The following is a 15,937-nucleotide window of genomic DNA, read 5'->3' on the forward strand; positions in this document are numbered from 1 at the left end:
TCTAGATACAGACTGGCATCTGAGACGGTGTTAATCTAGATTCAGACTGGCACCTAAGTCGGTGTTAACCTAGATGCAGACTGGCACCTAAGAGGGTGTTGATCTAGATACAGACTGGCATCTGAGACGGTGTTAATCTAGATGCAGACTGGCATCTAAGAAGGTGTTGATCTAGATACAGACTGGCATCAAGACGGTGTTGATCTTGATGCAGACTGGCATCTTAGACGGTGTTGATCTAGATAAAGACTGGCATCTAAGAAGGTGTTGATCTAGATGCAGACTGGCATTGAAGACGGTGTTAATCTAGATACAGACTGGCATCTGAGACGGTTTTCATATAGATACAGACTGGCAACTAAGACGATGTTGATCTAGATACAGACTGGCATCTGAGACGGTGTTGATCTAGATACAGACTGGTATCTAAGACGGTGTTGATCTAGATAAAGACTGGCATCTAAGACGGTGTTGATCTAGATACAGACTGGCATCGAAGACGGTGTTCATCTTGATGCAGACTGCCATCTTAGACGGTGTTGATCTAGATACAGACTGGCATCGAAGACGGTGTTCATCTTGATGCAGACTGCCATCTTAGACGGTGTTGATCTAGATACAGACTGGCATTGAAGACGGTGTTAATCTAGATGCAGACTGGCATCTGAGACGGTGTTGATCTAGATACAGACTGCCATCTACGACGGTGTTGATCTAGATACAGACTGGCATCTGAGACGGTTTTGATATAGAGACAGACTGGCATTGAAGACGGTTTTGATCTAGATAAAGACTGGCATCTAAGAAGGTGTTGATCTAGATGCAGACTGGCATCTAAGACGGTGTTGATCTAGATAAAGACTGGCATCGAAGACGGTGTTGATCTTGATGCAGACTGGCATCTTAGACGGTGTTGATCAAGATACAGACTGGCATTGAAGACGGTGTTAATCTAGATGCAGACTGGCATCTGAGACGGTGTTCATCTAGATACAGACTGGCATCTACGACGGTGTTGATCTAGATACAGACTGGCACCTAAGACGGTGTTGATCTAGATACAAACTGGCATCTAAGACGGTGTTGATATAAAAAAAGACTGGCATCTAAGACGGTGGTGATCTGGATACAGACTGGCACCTAAGACGGTGTTGATCTAGATACAGACTGGCATCTAAGACAGTGTTGATCTAGATACAGACTGGCATCCGAGACGGTGTTGATCTAGATGCAGACTGGCATCTAAGACGGTGTTGATCTAGATACAGACTGGCATCTGAGACGGTGTTGATCTAGATACAGACTGGCATCTAAGACGGTGTTGATCTAGATACAGACTGGCACCTAAGACGGTGTTGATCTAGATACAGACTGGCATCTAAGACGGTGATAATCTAGATAAAGACTGGCATCTGAGACGTAGTTAATCTAGATGCAGACTGGCATCTAAGACGGTGTTGATCTAGATACAAACTGGCATCTAAGACGGTGTTGATATAGATAAAGGCTGGCATCTAAGACGGTGTTGATCTGGATACAGACTGGCATCTAAGGCGGTGTTGATCTAGATGCAGACTGGCATCTGAGACGGTTTTGATATAGATACAGACTGGCATCTAAGACGGTGCTGATCTAGATAAAGACTGGCATCTAAGACTGTGTTGGTCTAGATAAAGACTGGCATCTGAGACGGTATTAATCTAGATGTAGACTGGCATCTAAGACGGTGTTGATCTAGATACAGACTGGCATCTGAGACGGTTTTGATATAGATACAGACTGGCATCTAAGACGGTGCTGATCTAGATAAAGACTGGCATCTAAGACGGTGTTGATCTAGATACAGACTGGCATCTAAGACGGTGTTGATCTGGATACAGACTGGCATTGAAGACGGTGTTGATCTAGATTCAGAGTGGCATTGAAGACGGTGTTGATATAGATAAAGACTTGCATCTAAGACGGTGTTGATCTAGATACAGACTGGCATCTAAGACGGTGTTGATCTAAATACAGACTGGCATCTAAGACGGTGTTAATCTAGATGCAGACTGGCATCTAAGACGGTGTTAATCTTGATACAGACTGGCATCTAAGACGGTGTTGATCTAGATACAGACTGGCATAAAGACGGTGTTGATCTAGATGCAGACTGGCATCAAAGACGGTGTTGATCTAGATAAAGACTGGCATCTAAGAAGGTGTTGATCTAGATAAAGACTGGCATCTAAGAAGGTGTTTTTTTCTAGATACAGACTGGCATCTAAGACGGTGTTGATCTAGATACAGACTGGCATCTAAGACAGTGTTGATCTAGATACAGACTGGCATCTAAGACGGTTTTGGTCTAGATAAAGACTGGTTTCTAAGACGGTGTTGATCTAGATACAGACTGGCATCTGAGACGGTGTTGATCTAGATGCAGACTGGCATCTAAGACGGTGTTGATCTAGATACAGACTGGCATCTAAGACGGTGTTGATCTAGATACAGACTGGCATCTAAGGCGGTGTTGATCTAGATTCAAAGTGGCATTGAAGACGGTGTTAATCTAGATAAAAACTGGCATCTGAGACGTAGTTAATCTAGATGCAGACTGGCATCTAAGACGGTGTTGATCTAGATACAAACTGGCACCTAAGACGGTGTTGATCTAGATGCAGACTGGCATCTGAGACGGTGTTGATCTGGATACAGACTGGCACCTAAGACGGTGTTAATCAAGATACAGACTGGCATCTGAGACGGTGTTAATCTAGATGCAGACTGGCACCTAAGTCGGTGTGAATCTAGATACAGACTGGCATCTGAGACGGTGTTGATCTGGATACAGACTGGCATTGAAGACGGTGTTGATCTAGATTCAGAGTGGCATTGAAGACGGTGTTGATATAGATAAAGACTTGCATCTGAGACGGTGTTGATCTAGATGCAGACTGGCATCTGAGACGGTGTTGATCTAGATGCAGACTGGCACCTAAGACGGTGTTGATCTAGATACAGACTGGCATCTGAGACGGTGTTGATCTGGATACAGACTGGCATTGAAGACGGTGTTGATCTAGATTCAGAGTGGCATTGAAGACGGTGTTGATATAGATAAAGACTTGCATCTAAGACGGTGTTGATCTAGATACAAACTGGCATCTAAGACGGTGTTGATCTAAATACAGACTGGCATCTAAGACGGTGATAATCTAGATGCAGACTGGCATCTAAGACGGTGTTAATCTTGATACCGACTGGCATCAAAGACGGTGTTGATCTAGATAAAGACTGGCATCTAAGAAGGTGTTGATCTAGATAAAGACTGGCATCTAAGAAGGTGTTTTCTTCTACATACAGACTGGCATCTAAGACGGTGTTGATCTAGATACAGACTGGCATCTAAGACGGTTTTGGTCTAGATAAAGACTGGTTTCTAAGACGGTGTTGATCTAGATACAGACTGGCATCTGAGACGGTGTTGATCTAGATGCAGACTGGCATCTAAGACGGTGTTGATCTAGATACAGACTGGCATCTAAGACGGTGTTGATCTAAATACAGACTGGCATCTAAGACGGTGTTAATCTAGATGCAGACTGGCATCTAAGACGGTGTTGATCTAGATACAAACTGGCACCTAAGACGGTGTTGATCTAGATGCAGACTGGCATCTGAGACGGTGTTGATCTGGATACAGACTGGCACCTAAGACGGTGTTAATCAAGATACAGACTGGCATCTGAGACGGTGTTAATCTAGATGCAGACTGGCACCTAAGTCGGTGTGAATCTAGATACAGACTGGCATCTGAGACGGTGTTGATCTGGATACAGACTGGCATTGAAGACGGTGTTGATCTAGATTCAGAGTGGCATTGAAGACGGTGTTGATATAGATAAAGACTTGCATCTGAGACGGTGTTGATCTAGATGCAGACTGGCATCTGAGACGGTGTTGATCTAGATGCAGACTGGCACCTAAGACGGTGTTGATCTAGATACAGACTGGCATCTGAGACGGTGTTGATCTGGATACAGACTGGCATTGAAGACGGTGTTGATCTAGATTCAGAGTGGCATTGAAGACGGTGTTGATATAGATAAAGACTTGCATCTAAGACGGTGTTGATCTAGATACAAACTGGCATCTAAGACGGTGTTGATCTAAATACAGACTGGCATCTAAGACGGTGATAATCTAGATGCAGACTGGCATCTAAGACGGTGTTAATCTTGATACCGACTGGCATCAAAGACGGTGTTGATCTAGATAAAGACTGGCATCTAAGAAGGTGTTGATCTAGATAAAGACTGGCATCTAAGAAGGTGTTTTCTTCTACATACAGACTGGCATCTAAGACGGTGTTGATCTAGATACAGACTGGCATCTAAGACGGTTTTGGTCTAGATAAAGACTGGTTTCTAAGACGGTGTTGATCTAGATACAGACTGGCATCTGAGACGGTGTTGATCTAGATGCAGACTGGCATCTAAGACGGTGTTGATCTAGATACAGACTGGCATCTAAGACGGTGTTGATCTAAATACAGACTGGCATCTAAGACGGTGTTAATCTAGATGCAGACTGGCATCTAAGACGGTGTTAATCTTGATACCGACTGGCATCTAAGACGGTGTTGATCTAGATACAGACTGGCATAAAGACGGTGTTGATCTAGATGCAGACTGGCATCAAAGACGGTGTTGATCTAGATAAAGACTGGCATCTAAGAAGGTGTTGATCTAGATAAAGACTGGCATCTAAGAAGGTGTTTTTTTCTAGATACAGACTGGCATCTGAGACGGTGTTGATCTAGATGCAGACTGGCATCTAAGACGGTGTTGATCTAGATACAGACTGGCATCTAAGGCGGTGTTGATCTGGATACAGACTGGCACCTAAGACGGTGTTGATCTAGATTCAAAGTGGCTTTGAAGACGGTGTTAATCTAGATAAAAACTGGCATCTGAGACGTAGTTAATCTAGATGCAGACTGGCATCTAAGACGGTGTTAATCTAGATGCAGACTGGCACCTAAGTCGGTGTGAATCTAGATACAGACTGGCATCTGAGACGGTTGTCATCTAGATGCAGACTGGCACCTAAGACGGTGTTGATCTAGATACAGACTGGCATCTGAGACGTTGTCAATCTATATGCAGACTGGCATCTAAGAATGTGTTGATCTAGATACAGACTGGCATCGAAGACGGTGTTGATCTAAATAAAGACTGGCATCTTACACGGTGTTGATCTAAATAAAGACTGGCATCTAAGAAGGTGTTGATCTAGATAAAGACTGGCATCGAAGACGGTGTTGATCTTGATGCAGACTGGCATCTTAGACGGTGTTGATCTAGATACAGGCTGGCATTGAAGACGGTGTTGATCTAGATACAGACTGGCATCTGAGACGGTGTTAATCTAGATGCAGACTGGCATCTTAGACGGTGTTGATCTAGATACAGAGTGGCATTGAAGACGGTGTTAATCTAGATAAAGACTGGCATCTAAGACGATGTTGACCTAGATGCAGACTGGCATCTAAGTCGGTGTTGATCTAGATACAGACTGGCATCTTAGACGGTGTTGATCTAGAAACAGACTGGCATCTAAGACGGTGTTGATCTAGATAAAGACTGGCATCTAAGACGGTGTTGATCTAGATACAGACTGGCACCTAAAACGTTGTTAATCTAGATGCAGACTGGCATCTGAGACGGTGTTCATCTAGATACAGACTGGCATCTACGACGGTGTTGATCTAGATACAGACTGGCACCTAAGACGGTGTTGATCTAGATTCAGAGTGGCATTGAAGGCGGTGTTAATCTAGATAAAGACTGGCATCTGAGACGTAGTTAATCTAGATGCAGACTGGCATCTAAGACGGTGTTGATCTAGATACAAACTGGCATCTAAGACGGTGTTGATCTAGATAAAGACTGGCATCTAAGACGGTGGTGATCTGGATACAGACTGGCATCTAAGAAGGTGTTTTTTTCTAGATACAGACTGGCATCTAAGACGGTGGTGATCTAGATAAAGACTGGCATCTAAGAAGGTGTTTTTTTCTAGATACAGACTGGCATCTAAGACGGTGTTGATCTAGATACAGACTGGCATCTGAGACGGTGTTGATCTAGATGCAGACTGGCATCTAAGACGGTGTTGATCTAGATACAGACTGGCATCTGAGACGGTGTTGATCTAGATACAGACTGGCATCTAAGATGGTGTTGATCTATATACAGACTGGCACCTAAGACGGTGTTGATCTAGATACAGACTGGCATCTAAGACTGTGTTGCTCTAGATAAAGACTGGCATCTGAGACGGTGTTAATCTAGATGCAGACTGGCATTTGAGACAGTGTTGATCTAGATACAGACTGGCATCTAAGACGGTGTTGGTCAAGATAAAGACTGGCATCTGAGACGGTGTTGATCTAGATGTAGACTGGCATTTAAAACGGTAATGATCAAAATACAGACAGGCATCTAAGACGGTGTTGATCTGGATGCAGCCTGGCATGTAGTACTTATGTGTAGCTAAAACCGCTACTGACAACATGTGTACAATCTAGAACTCTACGAATGTTGACTACATGCCTACATGCTTTTACTGTACTTCTGTTGACTACAGGTCCACATGCTTTAACTGTACGTTTGTTCAGGTCAATTTGTTTGCATTTAGAATGAATCTGTTAATAACTTTGTTTTCCGTAAATATATATATAATTGCATTCTCAGAGACCCGAACCGAGGTCCAGACGAAGTGTCATTGGGGATCTGGCCAGAATATTCCGAAAAACAACAGTATCTTGAACTCAACCTCAACCTGCTGAAGTTAGATGCAGCACTGAACGTCGGGACTGGACCAAGGACCAAACAGTGTGCATTCTGGAAACACTACCTACCTCGACTTGTTGCCGGAACAGGTAACAGTAGTGTTACTTCACCCTCCCCCAGCATGCTTTCTTTAACACAGTTCTGTTAAATAAACACTGACAAGTCTGACATTATATGACTTCCCCATATATTCTAAAAAGGCTTTACACACGTTCACTTGTACTCCGATCACATATACCACAACATTGGGCTTTTTGCTCTTTTTGGGTAACTTTCATGACCATGTATATGTAAGACAACGCATTGCTATCAACCTCTGCTTCATCATGTGACATAACTCTGCCATTAACTCCTAACTCATCATGTGAAATGGCATTGCCATCAATCCCTGCCTCATCATGTATGACATAGCATTGCCATCAACCCCTGCCTCATCATGTGACATAACACTGCCATCAACCCCTGCCTCATCATGTATGACATAACATTGCCATCAACCCCTGCCTCATCATGTCTGACATAACATTGCTATCAACCCCTGCCTAATCATGTGACATAGCAATGCTATCAAACCCTGCCTAATCATGTGACATAGCATTGCCATCAACCCCTGCCTCATCATGTGTGACATAGCATTGCTATCAACTCCTGCCTCATCATGTGACATAGCATTGCCATCAACCCCTGCCTAATCATGTGACATAGCATTGCTATCAACCCCTGCCTCATCATGTATGACATAGCATTGCTATCAACTCCTGCCCCATCATGTATGACATAGCATTGCCATCAACCCCTGCCTCATCATGTATGACATAGCATTGCTATCAACCCCTGCCTCATCATGTATGACATAGCATTGCCATCAACCCCTGCCTCATAATGTGTGACATAGCATTGCTATCAACCCCTGCCTCATCATGTATGACATAGCATTGCCATCAACCCCTGCCTAACCATGTGACATAGCATTGCTATCAACCCCTGCCTTATCATGTATGACATAGCATTGCCATCAACCCCTGCCTTATCATGTGACATATCATTGCCATCAATCCCTGCCTAATCATGTGACATAGCATTGCCATCATCCCCTGCCTCATAATGTGTGACATAGCATTGCTATCAACCCCTGCCTCATCATGTATGACATAGCATTGCCATCAACCCCTGCCTCATCATGTATGACATAGCATTGCTATCAACCCCTGCCTCATCATGTATCACATAGCATTGCTATCAGCCCCTGCCTCATCATGTATGACATAGCATTGCCATGAACCCCTGCCTCATAATGTGTGACATAGCATTGCTATCAACCCCTGCCTCATCATGTATGACATAGCATTGCCATCAACCCCTGCCTCATCATGTATGACATAGCATTGCTATCAACCCCTGCCTCATCATGTATCACATAGCATTGCTATCAACCCCTGCCTCATCATGTATCACATAGCATTGCTATCAACCCCTGCCTCATCATGTATGACATAGCATTGCTATCAGCCCCTGCCTCATCATGTATGACATAGCATTGCTATCAACCCCTGCCTCATCATGTATGAAATAGCATTGCTATCAACCCCTGCCTCATCATGTATGACATAGCATTGCTATCAACCCCTGCCTCATCATGTATGACATAGCATTGCTATCAACCCCTGCCTCATCATGTGTGACATAGCATTGCTATCAACCCCTGCCTCATCATGTATGACATAGCATTGCTATCAACCCCTGCCTCATCATGTATGACATAGCATTGCCATCAACCCCTGCCTCATAATGTGTGACATAGCATTGCTATCAACCTCTGCCTCATCATGTATGACATAGCATTGCTATCAACCCCTGCCTCATCATGTATGACATAGCATTGCCATCAACCCCTGCCTAACCATGTGACATAGCAATGCTATCAACCCCTGCCTTATCATGTATGACATAGCATTGCCATCAACCCCTGCCTTATCATGTGACATATCATTACCATCAATCCCTGCCTAATCATGTGACATAGCATTGCCATCAACCCCTGCCTCATGATGTGTGACATAGCATTGCTATCAACCCCTGCCTCATCATGTATGACATAGCATTGCCATCAACCCCTGCCTCATCATGTATGACATAGCATTGCTATCAACCCCTGCCTCATCATGTATGGCATAGCATTGCTATCAACCCCTGCCTCATCATGTATCACATAGAGTGCTATGCTATCAACCCCTGCCTCATCATATATGACATAGCATTGCTATCAACCCCTGCCTCATCATGTATGACATAGCATTGCCATCAACCCCTGCCTTATCATGTGACATATCATTACCATCAATCCCTGCCTAATCATGTGACATAGCATTGCCATCAACCCCTGCCTCATAATGTGTGACATAGCATTGCTATCAACCCCTGCCTCATCATGTATGACATAGCATTGCCATCAACCCCTGCCTCATCATGTATGACATAGCATTGCTATCAACCCCTGCCTCATCATGTATGACATAGCATTGCTATCAACCCCTGCCTCATCAGGTATGACATAGCGTGCTATGCTATCAACCCCTGCCTCATCATGTATGACACAGCATTGCTATCAACCCCTGCCTCATCATATATGACATAGCATTGCTATCAACCCCTGCCTCATCAGGTATGACATAGCATTGCTATCAACCCCTGCCTCATAATGTGTGACATAGCATTGCCATCAACCCCTGCCTCATCATATATGACATAGCATTGCTATCAACCCCTGCCTCATCATGTATGACATAGCATTGCTATCAACCCCTGCCTCATCATGTATGACATAGCATTGCTGTCAACCCCAGCCTCATCATGTATGACATAGCATTGCTATCAACCCCTGCCTCATCATGTATGACATAGCATTGCTATCAACCCCTGCCTCATCATGTATGACATAGCATTGCTATCAACCCCTGCCTCATCATGTATGACATAGCATTGCCATCAACCCCTGCCTCATTATGTATGACATAGCGTTGCTATCAACCCCTGCCTCATCATGTATGACATAGCATTGCCATCAACCCCTGCCTCATCATGTATGACATAGCATTGCCATCAACCCCTGCCTTATCATGTATGACTTGGTATTGCTATCAACCCCTGCCTCATCATGTGTTACATAGCATTTCTATCAACCCCTGCCTCATCATGTGTGACATAGCATTGCTATCAACCCCTGCCTCATCATGTATGACATAGCATTGCTATCAACTCCTGCCTCATCATGTGTGACATAGCATTGCTATCAACCCCTGCCTCATCATGTATGACATAGCATTGCTATCAACTCCTGACTCATCATGTATGACATAGCATTGCCATCAACCCCTGCCTCATCATGTATGACTTGGCATTGCTATCAACCCCTGCCTCATCATGTATGACATAGCATTGCTATCAACTCCTGACTCATCATGTATGACATAGCATTGCTATCAACCCCTGCCTCATCATGTATCACATAGCATTGCTTTCAACTCCTGACTCATCATGTATGACATAGCATTGCTATCAACCCCTGCCTCATCATGTATGACATAGCATTGCCATCAACCCCTGCCTCACTATGTATGACATAAAACTGCAATCAACCCCTGCCTCATAATGACACAGACACGTGAAGATCTGGGGTAGAATAGGTCATCAGCAACCCAAGCTTGGTGTGAAAAGTGACTATGCTTGTCGTAAGAGGCAACTCACGGGAACGGGTGGTCAGGCTCGCTGACTTGGTTGATTCACGCCATTGTATCCCAACTGCACGGATCGATGTTCATGATGTCAGTCACTGGATTGACTTGTTCAGACTCAATTATTTACAGGCCTCCGTCATATAGCTGGAATATTGCTGAGTGAGCCATTAAACAACAAACAAACAAACATCATGTGACAAAGCATTGGTATCAACCTTTGCCTCATCATGTATGACAGAGCATTGCCATCAACCTCTTACTTACTTACTTACTTACTTTGGAGATTTAACGTGCGCTTTCCGACTGATGCGTAGAAACCTCTTAACGTAGGCTTTATTTATAAAATGTAATTTTGGTCTTTGCTTCCAACTGATCTGCCATAAGTGAAATAGTGCTCAAAGCAGGACCAAGCCCATATCCTTCTCTAACTCCATGTCACACAAATCACAGGTTCGTGTCAAATCTGCGGCAGACCGGTCCCAGATGTGTTTCCTGTTCGCGTCATATAAACAACAGATGCATGTCCTCTCTGCATTTACTTTTCAACTCCGTGTCATATCAACCACAGTTGCGTGTCAACTCCGTGCCATATCAACCACGGTTGCGGGTCAACTCCGTGCCATATCAACCACACTTGCGGGTCTACTCCGTGTCATATCAACCACACATGCGTGTCAACTCCGTGTCATATCGACCACACATGAGGGTCTACTCCGTGTCATATTGACCACACATGCGTGTCAACTCCGTGTCACATCGACCACACATGCGTGTCAACTCCGTGTCATATCGACCACACATGCGTGTCAACTCCGTGTCATATCGACCACACATGCGTGTCAACTCCGTGTCATATCAACCACACTTGCGGGTCAACTCCGTGTCATATCAACCACACATGCGGGTCTACTCCGTGTCATATCGACCACACATGCGGGTCTACTCCGTGTCATATCAACCACACTTGCGGGTCAACACCGTGTCATATCGACCACACATGAGGGTCTACTCCGTGTCATATCGACCACACATGCGTGTCAACTCCGTGTCATATCGACCACACATGCGTGTCAACTCCGTGTCATATCGACCACACATGCGTGTCAACTCCGTGTCATATCGACCACACATGCGTGTCAACTCCGTGTCATATCAACCACACATGCGTGTCAACTCCGTGTCATATCAACCACACATGCGTGTCAACTCCGTGTCATATCGACCACACATGCGTGTCAACTCCGTGTCATATCGACCACACATGCGTGTCAACTCCGTGTCATATCGACCACACATGCGTGTCAACTCCGTGTCATATCAACCACACTTGCGGGTCAACACCGTGTCATATCGACCACACATGAGGGTCTACTCCGTGTCATATCGACCACACATGCGTGTCAACTCCGTGTCATATCGACCACACATGCGTGTCAACTCCGTGTCATATCGACCACACATGCGTGTCAACTCTGCGTCACATTGTGTCCGCCTCATGTCAGTTCAATCAAAGATGCAAGTGCTCTTCGTGCTGTAAACATACACGTTTACAGCAATAATTAATCCATATAAAAAATCACACATCAAAGTATATCGATCTATTTCAACATATATGAAATTACCGTTTGGCTGTTGAATGTTAAGCCTCACTCAACATGTCATTGTCTGGATGAGTTCAATCCGAGATGCCCCGCATGACCTCTAACCAGTCTTGCACGTGACAATACTAACAAGACTTGCTGCAGTTTGATATCCCATCGCTGGAGGAATGCTGCCTATTCATATGGTAATTAACATATAACGTCATTTGTCTTGTACCCGTGTTGTCCACGTATTGCATGTTTGTCTGCTCCCTCGGCCAAAGTGCCTGCGTGAGTGTGGAGCATTATAAGCAACCGTCCTTCACTTTAGTTTGTGATATATCAAAATAATTATATTCAGAATGTAGGTCTCTCAGCCCATAATTCTCCGTACAAGCAGTTTATGTGATAAATAATAATACATTATCGTAATTGTAATTACAAATGCGTACAAACAAAATACTTCATATAGCTAACCTCTCCCGGGCAACTACAATACATAATGCTTACAAATAGAAGTGGCTTAAAGTGATATGCTGTGTTTGAAACATCATTCATAAATATGAAACAAATTCATCCTCAGTAAATATATTCACAAAAAGGTTTTTCATCCAAAACTGGCTCCCACAGGAGATATCGCTTAGGTGAGGAATTGCATCACAATGCTTTGCAGACCATTGTGATGTCATTGGTCACCATGACGTCACAATCAAAAGACATCACTAATGGCTCTGTTACTGAAGCTGTTAGCAGTACTTCTTACACTTAAGACTCTGGGCCTGCTTATTACTGTCTACAAACTGAAAAATGTTGGAAGAATGATGTTGGATGATAAATAAAATCTCACCCTCGTGTCTTTTGATATCAAATATATATCAACACTCGTTAATAAAAGTTGAAAAACACAAGCCTTGGAGTTTTGCCACTTTTATCAACGACTGTTGATATATTTGATATCAAAAGACACTTGGGGGTGAGATTCTCTATTTGTCTATCCAATTCTACCTTTGGATAAAACTGAAATAATTAAAAAAATACTTTCCAAGCTATTTTTCACTGTTACACATGTTTAATACGGTATTCATACATCAGTAAATGTAAGATGACCTTGAGCAAACGTTAAGAAAATAAAAAAGTACGTATATCACCAGCCCAGGTCCTACGACCAGCATTGTCAAGGGATATAAGCATTTGTTAAAGGGGAAGTGTACACGCAAAAATCACTTTCTTTCTTTTTCTAAACAAAACGCAATTTTAGAATTAGTTAATATCTGTGTTTGAAAATGTAAACTCATTTTTTTCACAGTGAAAGTAGGAAGCTCACAATAGTGTGAAAATGATATGCCGTTATGAGGCCTTCGTTTTTCGAGCTAAACAGGCCTGAGTTATCCCCCGTAGATTATGACGTAATTGGTGCCAATTCAACTGGATCCCTGTCTATTCTCAACGCAAAAGATATCAAGTACCAGTTTTCGGTAAAACAACATGGCCTACGACACACTCCGGCGCAGTGGTGACTCAGCATAACTCTATGCTGGCTGGCATCTGAGACGCTAGAATCACACAGCTGTACCTACACCACGTGAAGCGGCTCTAACATAGCATGATGACGTCATAATGTTTATCAATTGGCACCAATGACGTCATATTGCAAGGGGCATAAGCCATGGTGTTTTTGTTATGAAAAAAGAACACTTGGTAAATGTGAAAAATATAAATCGTTTTAATGCAAAACATATGTTAATTAATTGTGATATTTTTATATTTTTGTCTATGACACTACTAGGTTAACACTTTTAATGTGGAAAAAGTACAAGAAAAATAGGTTCATTTCCGCGTGAGCTTGCCCTGTTAAGCTCATCACTATAAAAATTACGTATGTAATCTTTCTCAAATTCCTGTCTAACCAATTGTTCAAAATTATCATCTATAGCTTGACTGAGAATCTATCTTTCTAGCGATCTTTCTGATGAATTAGCGGATTTCTGTACGAAACAAAATGCTTTTCTTTCTTCCACAAATCCTTTATGCTATAGTTACATTCATATAATTCCTGAAGGGTTGTATTCTATAAACTGTCTTTTCCCTGTGAACACATTTATTAATTTATTTATTTCTTTAAGATACACCAGTGAATCAGAATTAGTATTGCTTTTCCTGAATTCACTCAAAAGCTTATATTTAGATTGTTTCAAATGTCCACTGTTCTTCGAATTCACGCAGAGAAATTAACGAGAAAACCAAGAATATTGATACAAATAAACTCAAAATCAAACATAAAACATTGAAAAGTGTTCACTAACGTTATACATACATTTAGAAAACTCAAATGTCCCTTATAAATCACCCCAGTGATACTATATTTATTATGATGTAGACAGGTTAGCTGTGGTCTGACCAGTCGAGCTTGTGGAGAACTTAACATTCTCCAGATCTAGCCAAAGGTTAAGGATCACAGCTGTTACTATTATGTTTGGCCTAGTAGATGACTACCGACATGCACTTGTTGGGTGGGTTCATCTCCTGAAAGAAATGATCTTAATGTAACAGACATTGCAGGAATTTTTAGAATGTCTTTCTTCTGGTGTTCTCCAGACAGGTTAAATATTCCTGTATCATATTAAACCTATAATGAGTGAATTTTGTCTGAAGTTTAAATATCTATTTGTTTCAAGTATGCAAAATAGGTGACCAGGTTCTATGTTTTGTTTGGGTGTTTGTTAACTCCACGCAGAGCTTCAGAGCAGGTGGGAGGTAGAATAGCAAATATATATATAAGCTTCTTATGGTTGAGAACTGATAACTTATGGATCCTTTTTGTGCTATATTTGAAGTACAATGGTTTTAAAAGCAAAGGGCTTGAAAAACAAGCAATAGGCTGAGTTACTTATTTTCTTTGAATATTGTCTTGCCCCAGTCGATTGTATGAACAATATGTACATATGTTACGAATGACTTATGGCATAAAAGCCATGTTCAGCAAGTTCACTGTTTTAGGTACACATTATAGTAAATTCAGAGTTTTTTAAGCAGACAGCTGCTAGAACTGCGACCTTGCGAGGACAGTGTTGAACTGTATTTTATCTGTTGCAGCTGATATCAGTTCTGTGGAGAAGGACTGGAAGGAATCGTACAACGAATGGAAGACTCGCTACATCGTAGACTGGAAGCATCAGTTTGATAGCTTCCTGAAGAACTATGAACGCCGATTTCAGACATGCGGAATGCCGTGACTTGTACATTAAACAAACAAAGGAGTTTTGTTTAATATTTACCAAAATATATGTTTTATAAATATAAAAAATAAAATTACTTGAGGCTCTACTGACTCTTAGTTATTAGCAAAGGAAAATACAAGTAATGTGGTTAAAGATTTATGACCACATAATTCATCATTGTTAAAAGATCCAATATTGAAATTCATTATTTTGAAGGTTAGAGCTAGTTTTATGATGATCCATATTTGCAGCATATGTATTGCAGTTTTTCTGTTGATAGTCTGTAAATCAGCTTTTTTTGGACAGTACTAGAGACATGGATCACAGATGGCGGGAAGTGAAGTAACTGCACGCTACAACTGCGAAAAGTTGCAAGAAGCAGGGGCAGGAGAAACTGAGTCATTATTTGTTTTGTGGAACCTCAACACAGTTGTTAAAAAACTGGAGTCTGGTTCCAGCATTTATAGTTCATATGTATATAATGCATCACAAATGTTTCCGGGTATTACTATGTACATAACTGAACATGATTCACGGTATAACCTTTACAAAATTTACCATTTTAT

At 42.4% G+C, this 15,937-nt stretch overlaps 1 protein-coding gene across 3 annotated transcripts in view; it reads left to right on the forward strand.

The window, feature by feature from the left end:
* The window catches only part of LOC124123036 (acetylcholinesterase-like), a 123,000-nt gene extending 107,525 nt beyond the window's left edge, over window positions 1-15,475 (forward strand). For all 3 annotated transcript variants that reach the window (XM_046486279.2, XM_046486280.2, XM_046486278.2), the window contains 2 exons: window positions 6,741-6,928; window positions 15,247-15,475. In XM_046486279.2, the coding sequence (XP_046342235.1) occupies window positions 6,741-6,928; window positions 15,247-15,386 (328 nt within the window). In that variant the 3' untranslated portion in view covers window positions 15,387-15,475. The remainder of the gene's footprint in view (window positions 1-6,740; window positions 6,929-15,246) is intronic.
* Window positions 15,476-15,937: the final 462 nt, after the last annotated feature.

The sequence above is a fragment of the Haliotis rufescens genome, unplaced genomic scaffold (assembly GCF_023055435.1).
Source record: "Haliotis rufescens isolate VD_foot unplaced genomic scaffold, xgHalRufe1.0.p SCAF_9, whole genome shotgun sequence".
Classification (NCBI taxonomy): Eukaryota; Metazoa; Mollusca; class Gastropoda; order Lepetellida; family Haliotidae; genus Haliotis; species Haliotis rufescens.